Source organism: Phaseolus vulgaris, chromosome 11, assembly GCF_000499845.2.
Source record: "Phaseolus vulgaris cultivar G19833 chromosome 11, P. vulgaris v2.0, whole genome shotgun sequence".
In the NCBI taxonomy this organism is placed as follows: Eukaryota; Viridiplantae; Streptophyta; class Magnoliopsida; order Fabales; family Fabaceae; genus Phaseolus; species Phaseolus vulgaris.
The window spans coordinates 32,765,602-32,784,659 of record NC_023749.2 but is presented as its reverse complement, the minus strand read 5'-3'; the positions used below and the strand labels follow the sequence as shown (position 1 = coordinate 32,784,659).

The following is a 19,058-nucleotide window of genomic DNA, read 5'->3' as shown; positions in this document are numbered from 1 at the left end:
TTAATAAGTTACGGCTGTCCCCCGATCTACTGAGTCCCTATACGGGATGTTTGTATGGGTTCGGGGATAACCAGATAGAGGTCCGGGGGTACCTGGAGTTGAGGACCACGTTCACGGACGAAGAGGCCTCCCGAACAGAGAGCATTCGGTACCTCGTCGTTAACGCCAATTCTGCCTAACATTTTGCTGGGCAGACCAGCGCTAAACCGTCTGAGTGCAATATCCTCCACCCGGCACATGAAGATGAAGCTACCGGACCTCAGTGGCCGGGTGATAGTCATCAGATCAGACCAAGAGGAAGCAAGAAAATGCTACGAAAACAGCCTGAAGACGAAGAGAGGCGTTTTCATGGTGTACGAGCGTCCACCGATCACGGACGCAACGATGATCGAGGCGACGCCCGCTAGGCAGACCCCCGAAGAGGCCATAGCAGAAAGGGCGACGCCCAAAGCAGATGCGCCAATGGAGGAAGCGCACGTGGAGGAGGCGGCGCCCGTAGAAGAAGCGGCGCCCGCCGATGATGATAATAGGGAGCAACCCGCTACCAACATCCTAGAAAGGGAGATTGGCGGCAAAGCTTTCAAGTTAGGAAGCTCGCTAAACCCAGAAGAGCGGGAAGGGGTGGCGGAAGTGATTTCGCGCCACATGGATGCCTTCGCGTGGTCCGCCTCGGACATGCCGGGCATTGACCCCGATTTTCTGTGCCACCACCTCAGCATGGACGCCACGGTTCGCCCCGTGCGTCAGAGAAGGAGGAAATTCAATGAGGAGCGACAACAGGTGGTGAAAGACAAAACGCAGAAGCTGCTGAGTGCTGGCCACATTAGGGAGATTCAGTACCCTGAGTGGCTCGCCAATGTCGTTCTGGTGAAGAAGGCAAACGGGAAATGGAGAATGTGCGTTGACTTCACGGACCTGAATAAGGCGTGCCCGAAGGATTCCTATCCGCTGCCCAGCATTGATGCCCTAGTGGACAGCGCGTCTGGCAGCAAAGTGTTAAGCTTCCTGGACGCCTTCTCAGGTTATAACCAAATCAAGATGCACCCCAGGGACGAGAGCAAAACTGCGTTCATGACTGAAACATGCAGTTATTGCTATAAGGTGATGCCTTTCGGACTCAAAAATGCGGGCGCCACGTACCAGAGGTTAATGGATAAGGTCTTGGCGCCAATGCTCGGGAGAAATGTATACGCCTATGTGGACGACATGGTGGTGGCGTCGCAGAACAGGATACAGCACATGGCAGACTTGGAGGAATTGTTCAATACGATATCCAAGTACCGCCTCAAGTTGAACCCCGAGAAGTGTGTTTTTGGGGTAGAGGCCGGTAAATTCTTGGGTTTCCTGCTCACTGAGAGGGGTATAGAAGCGAACCCCGACAAATGTGCGGCCATTATTGCCATGCGGAGCCCGACATCGGTAAAGGAGGTTCAACAGTTGACAGGGCGGATGGCGGCGCTCTCGAGGTTTGTTTCCGCTGGAGGAGAAAAGGGGCACCCATACTTCCAGTGCCTCAAGAGAAACAGTCGCTTTGCATGGACTGAGGAATGCGAAGCGGCTTTCGTTAAACTGAAGGAGTACCTGGCGACGCCTCCGGTTCTCTGCAAACCGGTAACGGGCGTGCCCCTCCGTTTGTATTTTACTGTAACAGATAGGGCCATCAGTTCTGTGTTGGTACAAGAGCAGAGCCAGAGTCAGAAGCCCATCTACTTTGTAAGCAAAGCCTTACAGGGAGCCGAGACAAGGTACCAGGCGCTGGAGAAGGCGGCGCTGGCGGTAGTGTTCTCGGCTAGGAGGCTCCGTCATTACTTTCACAGTTTCACGGTGGTGGTAATGACCAACCTCCCCATACAGAAGGTGCTGCAGAAGCCCGATGTGGCAGGAAGAATGGTACGCTGGGCTGTAGAACTGTCGGAATTCGACATACAGTACGAGCCTAGAGGATCCATTAAGGGGCAGGTGTATGCGGATTTTGTAGCAGAGCTTTCGCCCGGAGGTGAGCAAGAGGTGGAAGCGGGTTCACAGTGGCTGCTCTCGGTCGATGGTTCCTCAAACCAGCAAGGGAGTGGTGCGGGAATAGTGCTGGAAGGACCCGACGGCATACTAATCGAGCAGGCCTTGCGTTTTGCCTTCAAGGCAAGTAACAACCAAGCAGAATACGAAGCCTTGATTGCAGGAATGCTCTTGGCCAAAGAGATGGGCGCATAGAACCTCCTGGTGAAGAGCGACTCCCAGTTGGTCACGGGGCAGGTGTCGGGTGGGTTCCAGGCGAAGGACCCACAGATGGCGGCGTATCTCAAATATGTCCAGTTGTTGAGAGGGGCGTTCAACGCTCTTGAGTTGATACACGTCCCGAGGGAGCAGAATGCCAGAGCTGACCTGCTTGCAAAGCTGGCCAGCTCAGGCAAGGGGGGTAGACAGAGGACAGTGATCCAGGAGACCCTCAAAGCTCCGCGTCGATTCGTGGAAGACAACAGGGTGGATGTCCTCCAGATTTATGCATCAAGGGGAAGGCCGAGGAGTCATTCCTCATTAACCCAAGATACGCAGAGGGCGCCCCGCATCAGTACGTACGCGGGCGTGTCTGAGGAAGAGCAGATGCAGGTTTGTGTCCTGTCCACGGGAGACACCTGGATGACGCCCTATAAACGGTACCTGGCGGATGGGGCCCTTCCAGTGGACCCTGAAGAGGGTAAGAAAATCAAAAGGAACACCGTAAGATATACCTTGGTGGATGGGGTGTTGTTCAGGCACGGTTTCACTCACCCTATCCTAACATGTGTCAGTGGCGATGAGTGCACCAGGATAATGGCAGAGCTACACGAAGGCATCTGCAGAAGCCATGTAGGAGGAAGATCCTTAGCCTCCAAGGTAATACGCGCAGGGTTCTTCTGGCCAACAGTGAAAGAAGATTGCGCACGGCACGCCCAACGGTGTAGGCAATGCCAAAAGCATGCCGACTGGCACAAGGCGCCGCCTGAAGAGTTGCGGTCCATATACAGCCCGTGGCCTTTCCACACATGGGGTATTGACATCCTGGGCCCTTTCCCACTGGCAATCAGGCAGATGAAGTATCTGATTGTCGCCATCGAATACTTCACTAAGTGGATAGAGGCAGAACCCGTGGCACAAATCACTGCGCATAAGGTACAGCATTTTGTGTGGAGAAACATCGTGTGTCGCTTTGGCGTACCCAGGCGCCTGATATCTGACAACGGGACCCAGTTCGCCAGTCAGCAGTTGAGAAATCTGTGCGCTGAAGTGGGAATCAAGCAAGTGTTCGCGTCGGTCGAACACCCCCAGACCAATGGACAAGTAGAGTCAGCAAACAGAGTTCTGCTGAGGGGGTTAAAAAGAAGGTTAGAGAAGGCCAAAGGGGCGTGGGCGGAAGAGGTGCCAAGGATTGTGTGGGCATACCACACCACGCCCCAATCCTCTACTATGGAGACGCCGTTCAGTTTGGTGTACGGGTCGGACGCGATGATTCCAGTAGAAATACACGAAAGCTCACCGCGTTTTCAAAACTTTGTGGTGGAGGAGTCTAACGAGGAGAGACGGGTAAACCTAGATCTACTAGAAGAGGCCAGGGAAGAAGCTAGAATAAAAGCAGAAGCGATGAAGAGAAGAGTGGAGCGGCAATATAGCTCTAAAGTAAAGCCACGACAGTTTCAGGTGGGCGACCTGGTGATGAGGAAAGCTCACCCTTACGAGTTGGAGAATAAGCTGTCTCCCAAGTGGACCGGGCCCTTCAGAGTTACTGAGGCTAAGGGCAACGGTTCGTACAACCTGGAAACTTTAGATGGGGGCCCTATCCCGCGCAGTTGGAATGCAGCCAACTTAAAATTTTATTTCAGTTGATTTATGTAAGCAGCATGTAACAGTTTAGTTGAAGGGGACGCTCTTTTTCCCTTTTGGGGGTTTTTTAATGAGGTCACCCTAATGAATGGAATAACCAGTTGAGAAAAAGAAGTGCTTTGGTTTTCAGCCATTATTTTCCCTTGTTAGAAGTAATGTGATGCGCCGCCTAGGCCATGGCGTCGCCAAGGAGGAAGGCGTCGCCTAGGCCTTGGCGTCGCCCAGAAAGAAGGCGTCGCCCAAGTAAAAGCATGCATCGTTGGCAGAACGAGACGAAAGGAAGTCGCGCGGTATATGAGACATATGAAAAGTAAAGTGGCATTGTAAAGAGTTATGATATTGGAAAATTGTTGTTACAAGCAATGTTCAGTACAAAATGCAAAAACACAAACAAGCCACTTCTCAGCGCTCATCAGTGTCATCACTGGAGGAAGGCGAAACCCCTTTCCCAGCCCGCAGCGCTCGAGTAAGTCGTGTCCTCTTTTCTTGGCTTATTTTCGAACCTGCGCAAAGGGAACAGATGCGTTAGAGACACAGTGAAGAAAGACAGGCACATTTAGAAAGTAACGAAGGCCGAAGTTGCCTAAGGCAGTGGTTCTTACTTATGTACTTCTCAAGAGTCCTAGCGTTGAACTCCAAGCTGATCACCGTAGCGGAGTCAAAACCTCCCGCCTCAGCAAGAATCCGGCAAGCTATTTGATCACTTGGAGCCAGATTCTTGAGGGGTTTGGCTTTGAGGACCTTTTCCTCTCTCGCCCAGTACAACGGAAACCCATCGAGGGCGTCGGGAACAAGATCAGTACAGCAGATCTTGAAGAACCGACCTTTCCACCCCGTGAACGAGCTTTGGAAGGGCGTGAAGAGAACTCTTCCGGGTACATTGCTGAGAGTTACCCAGAGGTTGTGTCTCTGTCTCTTCACCTCAAAAAAGTGAAGAAAGAGGTCAACCGAGGGTGCACAACCCAGAAACCCAAAGAGGACGTCGAAGGCCTTGACAAAGGCCCAGCTGTTGGGGTATAGCTGGGCTGGAGCCACGTTGATCTCCGTCAGCAGTTCCTTCTCGAACCAGGAGAAGGGTAAGCGCACCCCGATGGTCTTGAACACCACCTGGTAAAAGTAAAAGAAAGGGACCCCGTTGTTGGCCCGTTCGTCGCCACACACTGGCTCCCCCAGAGTGCATGGGAGCACAGCGATGTCGTCATCGTGCCTCCTCGCGAAGGCCCGGTGGTCGTAAGAACACAACTCCCCTTTGTGTTCTCGTACGGCCCTGGTGGAAAGCAAGCATGAACACTCATCAAGAAGTTCGCTCGAGGCCCAAGGGTACAAGTCTTTGGGACGGACCTTGGGGGAAGCATCGTGAGAAGACATTCTTTAGCAAGATCAGGATGGCTAGAAATGCAAGGGTTGAGCGAGGGGAGCGAAGGTTAGAACAGCCCTTCGACAGAGAAGAAAGGGTGCAAGAAGAAAGAACGCAAGTAGGTTATGAGAAGTGAGAAAACGAGGAAGATAGTTCCAGAGCTTGAAGAATTAAATAAAGCGGTTAGAGCGCCAAACGACGTAAATGGATGCACCGCACGATTGATACACGTGGTGGAAGATGAAAGGATGATGCTGGCACCTCTGGTTCAAATCAGAAAATGTCCCGTCAACAGAATATCCAATGGTACGATCCGCCGTCGAAAGTGAGCCAGGGGTACAGCAGGAGTTAGAAAATGGAATGACTAGACACCCAATCAACCATACAAGCAGCGCCACGTGGATCAAGACGAATGACAGAAGGTCCCATCAGCTATACAAGGAGCACCACGTGGATGGCACAGGCAAAGCCTTGGGCTCTTCGCTGTTATTAGGCGTTGACCAAGGCAAGAAATAAAGCCAATGACGAAGTAAAGGTAACGCCCGAGGCGTTGCCAGGAAGGACGTAAAGGGCGACGACAGACGAGGAGTCGCGGGCGTTGCCAACCCAAATACCGACAGGCGTCGCCTCCCCGATACCCACAGGTAGGAAAGACTGTGGAGGGAGACGAAAGCAAAGAAAAGCAAAGTTAGTCACAGGCGTCGCCTCCCCGATGCCCACAGGTAGGAAAGACTGTGGAGGGAGGCGAAACCGCCGAACGCCAGCGGGTCGCTGGCAGGGTGTTCCCCGATACCTATGGGCAGGAAAGACCATGGAGGGAACAAAAACCCCACAGCACTCAGCGTTTTAGACACCCGGGGACGATACGGTGCTGCTTTAGCAGGCCTCTCCTTAGGCGTGGGCGCCGAGCGTTAAAAGATCAAAGAAAGAACCTTTCGGTATCAGAGACGTCCCGTGGACGATACGGCATCACTTAGTGAGCCTCTCCATGGGTGTAAGGGTTGGCGGGCGACCTTACCTAATCATACCAAACCGCCCAACGAATTGTGAGAAACGAGCAGAACACGGATAAAATAATTGAAGCGTATGAAGGGAAAAGATGGGAACGAGATCGCATAAGCAGAATCGTATGTGAAAAAGAAATAAAGACAACCGTGCGAATGTCCTAAGTCAGTAACAAGAGTGCGGATAGTTCAAAGAATTACAAGTTTAAACAGAGAAAGTCAAAAGCAAGCGTAAAGAATAAAGAGCTTGAAAGTGAAGGTGGCGGTTGAGAGACAGCGGTTCAGTCATCCACGTCCATGGGCACGACCTGATCCGCTCCGTCTTGTCAGCCTGCTCACGGCAACAGTCCTTCAGGTCCTTTTGAATTTCTGCATCAGCTTTGAGCAATTCCTGAAGGCCCGTTACCTGGACTTGGAGGGCGACTTCACGAGTAAAGAAGCCAGCCTGGAGCTCCAATGCCTCTGCCAGTTGCCTCTCAGTTTCTGCTTTGGACTCTTGCGCTTGCTTCAGAGAGGTTTGGTAAGTTTCGTTCTGGCGCCCCAGGGTCCTCATTTCCTCCTCCAGAGTAGTCGCCTTTGTTTCCAAGGCCTGGAGAGTTTGAGCTTGCATGACCGCGTTTCGGGCCTGGGCGCGCCATTCAAGGGCCACCGCCAAGAAGGCCCCCAAGTAGAAGGGCATGCCTTCCTTCCTGTCGGTGCCCTCTGGCAGAGTCCCGCCACTGAAGCCCCTCATTAGATGCATAATCGGAGGAGGGATGGCAATGAAGTCAGGGGCGGCTGCGACGGAAGCAGGGGAAGCAATGGTTTCTGGCGGCGGCAGAGGCGGAGCAGATTCCGCACCTTCGCTCCTTTCCTGTTGGAGAATCATAGGAGGGAGTGAGGTTGCGCTTGGAGGGTTGTCCATAAAGGGGTTCCCTCCCTGCGGCGGTGTCCCTGCCAAAAGAGGAACCCGCGCGGATTTTCTCCTCTTGAAGGGTGCCACGCCTTCTGTTTCCTCATCATCTGACAGAATCTCCAAAACCCTTTTTCCTTTGTCGAGGGGGGTTGGAGCCGGTGACGAGGCCGCAGCTAGGGGCACAGCGGCGATAGGCGAAGGAGAGTTGGGGGCTGGAAGCACGTCAGAGTCAGGTGGAGACGTCGGAGATGGGCTGGAAGCACCCTCAGCAGTGATTGGCGGCGGCGGTGTCGGAGCCGGCGGGAGAATCGGATTTGCAGTAGGGCTGGAGGAGGCGCCTGCCTTGGCGGCACGAGCCTCCTTCAGTGCTTTCGCCAACATCATTCTTTTGGAAACGCCCATCACCGATCCTACACCAAGGCAGACCAAACAGCAAGGGTTAGTACTAAAACAGCTACGCGAATTCACGATACGCGAAGAGACATGAAATGCAAGTAACATGGTGCAAGTGTAAAACAAGCATAATAGTATGGGGAAACAAACGATCGATAGCAGGCTGTTTATAGCACAAAAGATGAGGGGAGAGCCCCTTACCAAAATAGGTGGTCAGGGCGTGGGCATTGTACTCGCTAGCGACCAGCTTCAAGGTATCAAAGACGATCCCCAACCCCGCCAAGGCTTTGCTTACCTCTCTATCGGCGGGGGATAGCTCTTCCAGAGTTTTGGCCCTGAGCAATTTGGGGCGTTCCGTCCAGTAAAGAGGGAAGCCATCCAAAGCTGTGGGATCATGCTTGGCGCAGCACACCCTGAAGAACTTCCCTTTCCAGTTCTTGTAAGAATTCTGGAAGAGGGAGAGGAGGATCCTGCCAGCGATCCTGGAAAAGCTTACCCAAAAGCTTTTCCCCTGTTTTTTCACCTCAAAAAAATGCAGGAAGACATCTACGGAAGGAGGAATGCCCAGGTATCCACAAAGAATTTGAAAGCCCCTCACAAATGCCCAGCTATTGGGATGAAGCTGGGCGGGGGCAGTGTTGATTTCAGTAAGAAGCTCCCGTTCGAAGGGAGTGAACGGGAGACGCACTCCTACACGCTTGAACACGGTCTGATACATGAAGAAGAAGGGTGTCCCCTTCCTAGGTCTGTCGTCCAAACAAACAGGTTCCCCAGGCCTGCCGGGACGGACGGATATGTGGGCGTCGTGTGTGCGGCAGAAGGCGTTAAAGCTGTACAAATGGGGATCCCCCCGGTGAGCTTCCAGGTCCTGGAAAGAAGTCAGGCTGGTGCATTCACTCAGGAGCTCATCGGAGGCCCAGGGGTAGAAGGCTTTGTAGTTGGATTTGGGAGTCGTAGGGGAAGAATCAGGCTTCGCGTTCGCGCGCGTCATGGTGAAAATAGATAGCTGGAGAAAGAAGAGAGGAAAAAGGGTTTAGCAAGTTTAACCATTGCAAGAAGGGGGAAGAACCCCAGGAAGCGTCACCCATGCGAGAAAAATCAGGGGAGGAAGAAGAAGCGGAGAAATGCAGTAATACGTGAATAACAACAGTCCCAGGCAGTTCAATAAATCAATCTAATGCGACGAAGGGGAAAGGTCGTGGGTATCCGAGACCATACCTTTGCTATTGGAATGGAGGCAGCAGAAGGCACAGGAAGGAGAGAATCGCAGTCGCAGAGAAAAAAGGTTTTCGAAGGCGATGAACAGTGCGGAGTTGCAGAGCGAATGAATGTAACAGTAGGGTGAGCGCGGGGTTTGGGGTAACTTAAACGTTACATTTCGTAACCCAAGAGGCGCAAATTGAGGGCCGCAGGATCGAGCCACGCGTCAAAAGGTCGATTGCCCAGGGGAAGCGCAAGGGTCTCTAAAGGAGGGCCACGCGATGGGCCACGTGGCGCGCGATCAAGGGTAGCTCAAAAGGTGTAATCATCCCCATTTCAGGGAATGTCCAATCGCCCATTAAGAATTCCCCTGCGGTTCAGAAAATGTCGCGTCAGTAATTCGAAAATTTGCTGAGTCAGCAGAGAATGACACATCATCGGGAAGGCACGTGGATGGCGGGGGCAAGGCTTTAGTCTTTGCGCAGAAGACAAGTCTTCGGCTTAAGACTGGGGGGCTTGTGTACCGTCCCGTATCAGGGCGTTGACTAAGTCAACGTCAAAGTCAACGACTGGAAAGTCAAAGTCAACTCAAGGTGTCGCCCCGGTGTAGAGACGCCAAGAGGAAGCGTCGCCAAGGCAGGACAAGGCGTCGCCAAGGCAAGGCGTCGCCTGAGTAGAGGCGTCGCCCAGCCAGGGCGTCGCCAGATCAAACAGTGTAAAAGCAAGGTAACCACGGTGTGGTTCCCCGATACCCATGGGTAGGAAAGACCATGGAGGGAGCGACGCCGTGGGAAAGCCTCAGGACCCGATATCTCGGGAAAGTGATAAAGAGAAGGAAAAGGTGGCTTCAAGGCCATAGTGATAGTACCAGTAAAGGGCAGCCTGACTCGTGAAGTACCCATGCCGCCCCAGAGACGCCTTCGGGACAGATACGACCCAAGAGGAAGGTCACGCCCAGGATAACCAGGTGCAGGGTGCGAGAGGAAGGCAGATACGCTCTCAGAGTAAGTGGCTAGATACTTGGGGGCATGAGTTGGCACCCAAAAAGCCACCCCTAGCGCAGTAGCACTCCCAAGCAGGAGGGCTCACACGTAGAGACGTCCCCAGGTGGGCAGAAACGCCCCCAGATGGGGTCATGGCGTCGTGAGGCCCTCCACGTGTACGACAGCCATGCCAGAATAGAAACACCCTCTAGTCAGGTGCCAGGTAATTAAAGATATTCAATACAGTTTCCCTTTCGAGCATTCAGGTACTATTAGGGCTCCCGAGCGTTTCAACGTCTTAAATGCGCTACGTTTCGTAATTAAGCGCTTTAATGAGTGCGTTACGTTTGAGATTAAAAGCGCTTTAAGGCGCTTTAAATGCTAGGGCAGTTTAAATAGCGCTGGGAATGTCGGAAAAAGGGTTGGAACCTTTGGCAAATTTACGAGAAACTCTCTGGTTGCTTGCCCGTGCTTTAGGATTACGTACAAGTGACTGGAGAATATTTTTGCCTGAAGGGGACAACACACACACATATACACAGTTCTTTTACCACCCTTCAGAGTGCCACACGCGGTGCTCAGATACGTGGGTGGACAGTTTTTGGTGTTTCTTGCTGGCTGACTTGAGCGTCGGAGTGCAAACGGCCGCTAGGGCGCCACTCTGCCCTCTTTTTGCAGGAAATTTGCAGGCATTCAGTGGGAAGGAGTCCTTAGCTGACGATTGAGGCCACGCACGAAGACGTCCCGGTCAACCGGACGGAACAGTTCTTTCCAGGGTTCTTGGCTTTGAAAAAGTGAAGGAAGACATCTACAGTGGGTGGATGGCAAAAATGGTTGCAAAGGATAGAGAAGGCCATCACAAAGGCCCATCTGTTGGGATGCAGCTGGGCAGGAGCAACGTTCACTTCATTTAACAGCTCCCTCTCGAAGCTGGTAAAGGGGAGGCACTGCCTAATGCACTTAAAGACCGTTTGGTAAAAGAAAAAGAAGGGTTCTCCCTCATTGGCACAGTTGTCTATGCACACGGGTTCGCCCTCTACATAGGGACGAACCGAGATATAGGCATCGCTCTTTCTCCTAAACGTCCTACCCAGGGACTCGGGCTTGCAGTCTAGGTGCACTCTCCAATCCGCGATAGAGGTGAGGGAGGAGGTTTCCGCAAGGAGTTCAGCGGACGCCCAGGGATTCTTGCTCTTGTAGTTGACACTGGGGAGAGGGTTGAAAGTGATTTTCGTTCGTGTTGTGACGAAGGAAGCTAGGAAAAAAGCAAGGAAAAGAAGAAAGCAAAGGTTCAGCAAGGGGGGCTATGGTGTAAAACTTAAGGAGGAAAAAACCCATAAACACTATGATCGCAGGAAAACCAGAAAACAGAGGAACGAAGAACAGATGCAGAGGAAAACCTAAACACGGAAATTTAAACAGGCCCAGGCAGTTATCAATGTGCGAAATCAGAAATAAAGAGCAATCAATGGAGAAAAATCATACCTTTGATTGTTGATGAGCGAAAGTCCTGATTTTTGTGAAAGTAGGAAACCAGAGTGTTCGAAAAGGAAGACAAAGAGTGCAGTAGAAAGTTGCAAGTGATGGAACAGTGCATGAAGCGCGCACTTTTGAAATACTTAACGTAAACTGGGAAAGTGCAAGCGACGTTGAGTCCCAGCCATTTGATTAAGACACATGTGCACTGATTAAGGCAGGAACAGGAAAGCATCACTTCGGTGCACTATACACGTCCTGTCACATGAAGCCACGTAGGTCGGCAAGGCGAGGCCATAGTCTCTTCGCTGAACAAGTTAACAACTAGAGACTGGGGGGTTGTGTATCGACCAGTCCTCGGACTGGGGCGGGCGTTGACAAAAGTCCTGGTGGGGTCCCGAAGGCTGGGTCCACTGGGAGGCTGGGAGGACAAGCCAGAGTCTCGGGAAGCTCGCTGGTGAGGGTAGCCGAGGAGGTGGCGGCATCAAGCCGTGGGGCGTGGAGGCCTCTGACCTCGGCAACCCAAACCCTAAAGCTGAGCCGAAAAAGGTGGTTTCCAAGCCACATTCTAGCACTCAGTAAGGGAGAAGTCAAAGCCACAGAGGGTCCATGCATGGGGTGTGGACGAGGTGGTAGGGTGCGTCAGAATCAAAGAGCCCTTGGGAAAGAGACGATTGGTAAGGGTCACGTCCCAGGGGTGATATGCATTCATGCACATGCATACGGTAGGGCACTCCTAGAGCGAATGACCCAGAGATTGGGTGCATGAGTTGGCACCCAAATGGTCATCTTGTGCAGGTTGCACTCCAGTAAAGGGGTCTTGCACACTGAATGGTCCTAAGAGTGGGTGATAGTGACGCTAAGACGCACCTACAGTAAGCCTAAGTGACGGTTAGCGAAAGAGGCAGATAACACTAAAGAGTATATAAAGGGTAATAATCACCATAATAAGGTACGCAATTCAAATGCGAAAACACAGAGTTATACAGAGCTCTCAGAATTTAGAGTTTTTGGTGTTTCTTTGCCTAGTGTTTGACTTAAGCGTCGAAGTGCAAATAGTCGCGAGCGCGCCCTTTGTCTCTTTGTTTTCCTGTGATTCCGTCATTGGAAAGGCACTTAAGGAGGAGGGATTCTTGGACGTAAGGAGAAGGGTTTCTTGGATGCGCGATTGTCGTAGACGCACGAGGACGCTTTAGCTCAACCGGTGGGAACAGAAAGCAAGAAAAGAAGATCTAGGATGTTTCTCTTTGACGACTGTCTTTTCTAGGGTTTTCTATCCCCTTATATTCTCCCAATTTATGTCTAGAATTGTACCTCACACCTCATATTTAACCTAGTTAGACTTGGGCTAAGTGACTTCTCACCTAGGCGCGATTGGGCTCGCCTGAGTGAGTTGAACGAAAATATGTCGTCTTTCGAGTGATCTTGTGATACAATCCAAGTAGCTAAGAAGATGACCAAAGACTCAAGAGACAATTCACACTGTGAGCAGTCATCTTAGCAATCAAGTCAAGGACCCACCAAATATCAGACAGACCTCACTAGAAGAATAACTTGGCATAGATCAGAACATCAATTGTTCTTTCGTATGGTCTTCTTAAAAGACAAAAACATTTTTGTAAATAATTTGGGTCACTTTTGGGGTCCAAATAGCAAAATAGGCTAGAGTAGGTTCACACAGCATAAAAGGGAGTGTACTTAAGGAAATGGGCTTGTACGAAGCCCACTTTTTCAAGAAAAGACACCTGGAATTGGGGGTTTTAACCTACATTCTAGAAGTTATGCCTAAAGGTTTGGTTTTGACCATGTTCAACACCCTAGGCATCCCCTCTCTCTTACCATTTGTACCCTTCACCCATCTTGCCCACCAAGGCACCCCTTCCTATAAATAGGGTGTCTTACCTCATGTATTTTGACCTAGATTTTGAATATAGTAAAGAAAATCTACTTGAGTGATTAGTGAGTTTTATCTCCTAAATGTTATGGGTCTTATCTTGAGCGTTTGAGCATTTCAAGTTGCGGCTCTTCCTTCACTTATCTTGGAGTTTCCCACCCTCCAAGTGATGTGATCATCTTTACCATTCTTCACCATAAGCTTCCTTCATCTCATCTCTTTTTCTATCCTCCCTTTCGCCATTTATGTTACTTGTTTATGTTCTTGTTTGTGTCATTTTCTTTTGGTCATCTTCATTCATCCTTTACTTTTATTGTTCTTAATTTACACCCCTTGCAACATAATCACCATATCTTTGTGTTTTTTCTCTTTGCCCTTCTGAAGTGAACCTTCACACTTACTTAACCACTTGGTTAAGTTCGTGTCCAGTGAGAATCTTCTTAGGTTTCTCACCTTAAATTTCTAATCTCAAAATCATAAACAAGAGCAACCAATTAAAATGTGAAATCCTAAAATCAACTCACATCATCTTGCCTGGGCGTGACTAAGATCACTTAGGCGAGATCCTCTGGGAGCTTATGACTTAGGCAAGCTTGGGCGAGTGTTTGGAGCATTCTAGCTTTCCCTTGTTATCTTGTATATTCTCTTTTTTCCCTTTCATCTCCGTTTTTCCTTATAATCTAGAAATTAACACAAATTTTGGAATAGATCGTTCTTATTCATATTAAAATATGTAAAAAGATTTAAATTCATAAATTACAGGTTATATTATAGTTATTTTATCAATTAATATACATAAGTGATTGTATTTTAATATGAAATATTACTAAAATATGAAACTTATCAAGGAACTCGCCCAACACTTGCCCAAAGCGCGCTAAAGCGAGTTCACTCCAGTGAAGTTGGGCTTCTTCTCGTGAAACTTTCTAAAGCAAGCAATATCTCTCTTGAGTGAGAGCCCAATTAGGTTAAATAGAATGCATGAGGCGTAACTTTAGACATCATTGGGAGAATATTAATTCTCATGAAATTAAAGTAAAATACAAAGAAAAAAGTGGAATATGTTTTCTGATAAACACTAGCATATCCTTAGTTGAAAAATGAGTTTATAGAATCCCTACACTTTTTTGAAAAAGTTTTGATATAAATGAGTTCTAGTCTTTTTTTCTTTTGTAAAATCATTTCCTTCAATAATGTTGGCCATTATGTATGAGATGTGATATTAATTTTGAGTTAATATAAGGATATATCCGTATGAAGAGTTTATAACCAAAGCTTGCCAACAAGAATGTTATCAAAATGATGAGGGAATACGATGTCCGTGTAGTAAGTGTGATTGTACAAGAGTTTTGGAGGAAAGACATGTGAAGGTTCACCTATACAAACATGGTTTCAAATTTAATTATTCGATTGGGACTGATCATGGTGAAGACATCCTAGATGGTGAATTGTATAATGACGATAATTGCATGCTTTGGGAATGGATGGTGCAACCAAATACTCAGCAAAATCAGATGCAAGATAATGATGATGAGCGACAAAATTCACCTGGTTAAGATTATAATAATTATTAGCTTTTTAAAAAATTTGTAATGACTTCAATTCCTTTTTATTAGATTTTTTTTTTTGGAATGAAATACATTTGGATATTTTGAATACTTGGAAATAGTATTGTGTTTTATCATGCTTTTACATTTATGGGCAGGTCTGAATGTTAATGAATATTTGTCTTTGAAAGAATTTTATTGAAAACTAGAATACTTTTGGTATATGCAGGTGTGGAACTCATCTCCAGTGCTATCAAATATTAAAAAAATGAATTAAAGTTACATACGGATATATTCGTATGTAAGCCTGCACACACTTACATACGGATAAATCCTTATGTAAAATTGAACACACTTACATACGGATTTTTCCATATGTAAACCTGCACACACTTACATACGGATAAATTCGTATGTAAAACTGCACACACTTACATACAGATTTATCCATATGTAAACCTTCACACACTTACATACGATTTTTTTCGTATGTAAACATGTACACACTTATATACGGATTTTTTCATATGTAAACTTGCACACACTTACATATGGATTTTTCCGTATGTAAGTACATACGGATTTTTCCGTATGTAATTACATACGGATCTGAAATCTGTATGTAACAGTTACCTACGATAGTTTTACATACAGATTTGTATCCGTATGTAACTATGTTTTACATACAGATTTAGTGTCTTTCATATGAATTTGAGCTGTAAGTAATTCCAAATTTTCTTGTAGTGTGTATTCAAGTGATATTTACTTATAATATTTTGTTCTTGATTGATGATTGGTATTGTAATTTTATTATTAAAGTTTGAATGTTTATTCATGATTTTTATCCTTAGATTTGATTAGAAAATTATATGAGTTGGATTGACACTAAATAAGAAAACAACACATTAAGGAGACTTAAGGACAATTCAATGGAGGACAATGCCATCCAAATAAAGAGTCAAACTCACAAGAATCATGAGTGTCATGTCCTTAAACACAATTATATGGTGGAATGGAAAAGGAAAGCAAGAACAACTCAAGAACACAAGTAGAAACACAATTAATACATGTAATGTATTCAACCGAATAGAAGTGATTCATGAGCAAATCCTACCGATTGAAATCAATAAAGGAACAAGATGCACCAAATAGAAACTTAAGACAACACATAGAACAAGATTAAACGGTAAAAATTGAAGAACAAGTTAAACTATCGACTGGAAATGGAAATGAAGATAAAAGGAAGAAGACTTAGATGAATGAAGATCGGTTGGAATGAGTTGGAGATGAAACACACCACTTGGTGATGGAAGCTCGAAGATGAGTGTATGGTTGTCGGCACTTGTAACCTTCCAAAAGCACACAAGATGAGACTAGGAAAGGAGATCAAATCTCACAAAGTTCTCTCTCAATTTTGAGTAGAGTTTCTTTTCATCAATTATCAAATATGAAATTACAAGAGCCTAGCCTCTCTATTTATAGTAGAAGAGGGCTGAAATGAAAAGCTACACATATTCAGATTTCCCTCCTAATTCTAATTCAAATTTGGAGCCAAAATAAGTCAGGTGGGAGGTGTAACCTTTTTTCTACTTTGGCACCTCCTAAAAACTACACCTACACCTACTATTTTTGTCACATGGAAGGTGTGACCTATCTTTATACATTGGCACCCCTTATTTTAATATCTACACCTTCCTTTAATGTTCTACTAAAAACTATACAAAAGGAAATTACAAATAGAGACATCCAATGATGCTCATTTATTTAATGCTTGGCCTTGCTCCTCATGGGATGGACTTGGGCTTCTTGGGCTTGGGCCTCCATATTAAGAATACTAATAAGAAGAACTCCAAGTATTTTGGTCCTTGTCCATTCCTCCTATTAATAACATCTTTTTTATTCTCATCAGAAAATACTTCTAAGCATCTGACCTAAATGATAATCCTAAACATATTTGAATATTAGGAAGACATTTGAAATGGTAATTTTTTTGAAACATTTGTTTGTAATAATAAGTGGTTTTGTTATAAATATGCGAGGAATTGATATTTAGGAAACATTCTTAATAATTTTGTATGCGAGGAATCGATATTAATAATTTTATATGTGCATGAATGTTAACCAAGATGGAATGTTATATGTTTTTATTCATAAAAATACAAACGAGTGAAAAGGATGAACCCCGATCCCAATTTTCCCAATAGGCTCATCCAAATAATTTACTTTGTTTTTATTCAATTTCTTACAAACTTCTAATACAAACAAACCTTTATAACAAACTTTGACACATCTTTTGATATTTTGTGAATATTATACTTGAGATTTTAGAACTGTTCCTTGTGGGGTTTGATATCCATCCTTAGGGACAATTTATTACTTCTGACTCCATAAAATAATCATCAAGTTTTTGGCGCAATTTTTGGGGAACAATTTTAATTTTAGAGTATGAATTCCTAAATATTGTGAATATCTTAATTGTTTATTTATTTATTTTATTTTATTTTATTTTCGTATTTGTTTTGTACCGTCCCAGGGCGTTGACCAAATGATGGAGGAAGGCCCAAGCTCACCACACTATGAAAGCCAAGCTTCCAAGACCAAGACCGTCTAGCCTTCCAAAAGGAGCGTCTAGCCTCACAAGGAGCGTCTAGCCTCACAAAGGGAGCGTCTAGCCATGATGAGGAGCGTCTAGGCCAAGGCTACATGAGGAGCATCTATGAAGAGTCCTAGACCGTCTAGCTTCACCCACACAAGGGCCAAAGCTACGGTTTGGGAGAGAAGAGGCTTTGTTGCATAAAAGGCCCATTAGGGGTACTTAGTAAGATAGGTAGTGTAGAAAGAACTTTGTGAAGGAAACCTTCTAGAACCTAGGGTTGTGTGGCCGGTCATTGCATGGCACATGGCTTAGAATTTAGATTTAATTTTGGGTTTCTTTTCCTTAGAAATGTAGCTTAACATTTAAGCCCAAATAGCCTATAAATAGGAAGGCTATCTCTTTGTATTGGACAAGTTTATTTCAGTATTGTTATGCTGCCCATTTTGTGCACTAGCTATACTTCTCCTAGAAATCTAGGCTATAAACTTCACTCCCTTCACCTTTCTTCATAGAGCTGGCCGAACCTCTCTAATTCATACTCATCATGCACCTTCAAAGCCATCACAACTCCTAGGAGGGCTTTGTTTCACTCACCCATTGCTTCCGCATCCATTTTACTACTTTGATTCAAGAAGAACACATGAAAATGCCATCATTTGGTATCAGAGCTTTTGGTTCTTCAGGATGAGTAGCTTGTCTTTTTAATTTCAGTTCTTCTTTATTTCATCTTTGTCATTTCAATTCCTTACTTGTCTTGCTTTTTTTATATTTTAATTTGTTCTTGGTGTGCTTTGTGGAAGATCCAACCCAAGCACTCTTGTTCATTTGATCTTGAACAAGTTCTTGTGCAATTTGTTATAGGATTCCATACACCTTTGTGTTGCTATTTTGTTTTAGGCTTTGAGTCTTTATTGCTTTCATTATTTTGCTTCATATTATGCTTTGAGTCTTTAATTTTCTGAATCTATACATGTTGTGTCAAGTCATGTTCATCCATATTGTCATCAATTCTTAGTAGTCCTATTTTTTGGCTTGATTGTTTCTTGTTTTGGGTCTCTTTATATTGCTTTAATCTGCTGTTATTTTGATCCTTTGGTGCTTTTTATTTTTAGCTTGAGTTCATAATTGTGTCTTAGTTCATACACAATTTCCTTTCTCACATTTTTCCATTGTGTTAATTTTGGTTATCTTGCTGTTTTCTTCCAATTTTCCAGATTTCCCCTGTAACACCTCTCTGTTCTGGGCTGTTTTGTTTACAAAATTTTTTCCACCCATAGGAAAATTCTGAATTTCTGGAAAATGCAAGTTTAAGGTGTTATAGAAAAGACAAAAAAAGAATGAGGTCAAAAGGAGCAACAGAAAAAAAATGATAAATCTCACAAAATCAGAGTGCGAATCTTGAGCGTTACAGCTGGCCTAACTGCACACCAAATTTGCAAAAATTATTAAAACAAAATGGTGCATGCGTTTTAGGTGATTCCAAAGCCAAAATTTAGCTAAGATCCTGAATTTTCTTGTATCCAAATTTCAGAAACAAATTTTACAATTACAGCTCAGCATAAATCGGGGAACAAAACTGTTTTCTGGCCCACAACATTTTCCAGTGGTGCTGTTTTTTTTATTTGGTCATCTAATCTAGTGCTTTTCTTTAGGAATTCCTTTTGTGTGCCAACTTTTATTGAGTACCTTTAATTGTTTGCTTTAATTCCTTGAATCTCTTTCTAAGTTGTCATATTATAAATCCTTTTGGTGGTACTGTTTTCTTTCAATTAAATTTGTTTCTTGCTTTTGTTTCTTGACCTCTCTTTTGTGGTGCTGGAAATTAATTCTCTCTTGGTGCTTATGTGCATGGAATTTG

The 19,058-nt window shown here is 46.0% G+C and overlaps 1 protein-coding gene across 1 annotated transcript; it reads left to right on the top strand.

Moving 5' to 3' along the window:
• Positions 1-6,971: 6,971 nt before the first annotated feature.
• Positions 6,972-7,598, top strand: LOC137805509 (uncharacterized). The gene has a single exon (XM_068605451.1). The coding sequence runs from the start codon at positions 6,972-6,974 to the stop codon at positions 7,596-7,598; it is 627 nt and encodes a 208-aa protein (XP_068461552.1).
• Positions 7,599-19,058: the final 11,460 nt, after the last annotated feature.

Bases quoted from the DNA above. Each gene is read 5' to 3' on its own strand.
- LOC137805509 (XM_068605451.1), top strand. From the start codon at position 6,972: ATGGCAATGAAGTCAGGGGCGGCTGCGACGGAAGCAGGGGAAGCAATG.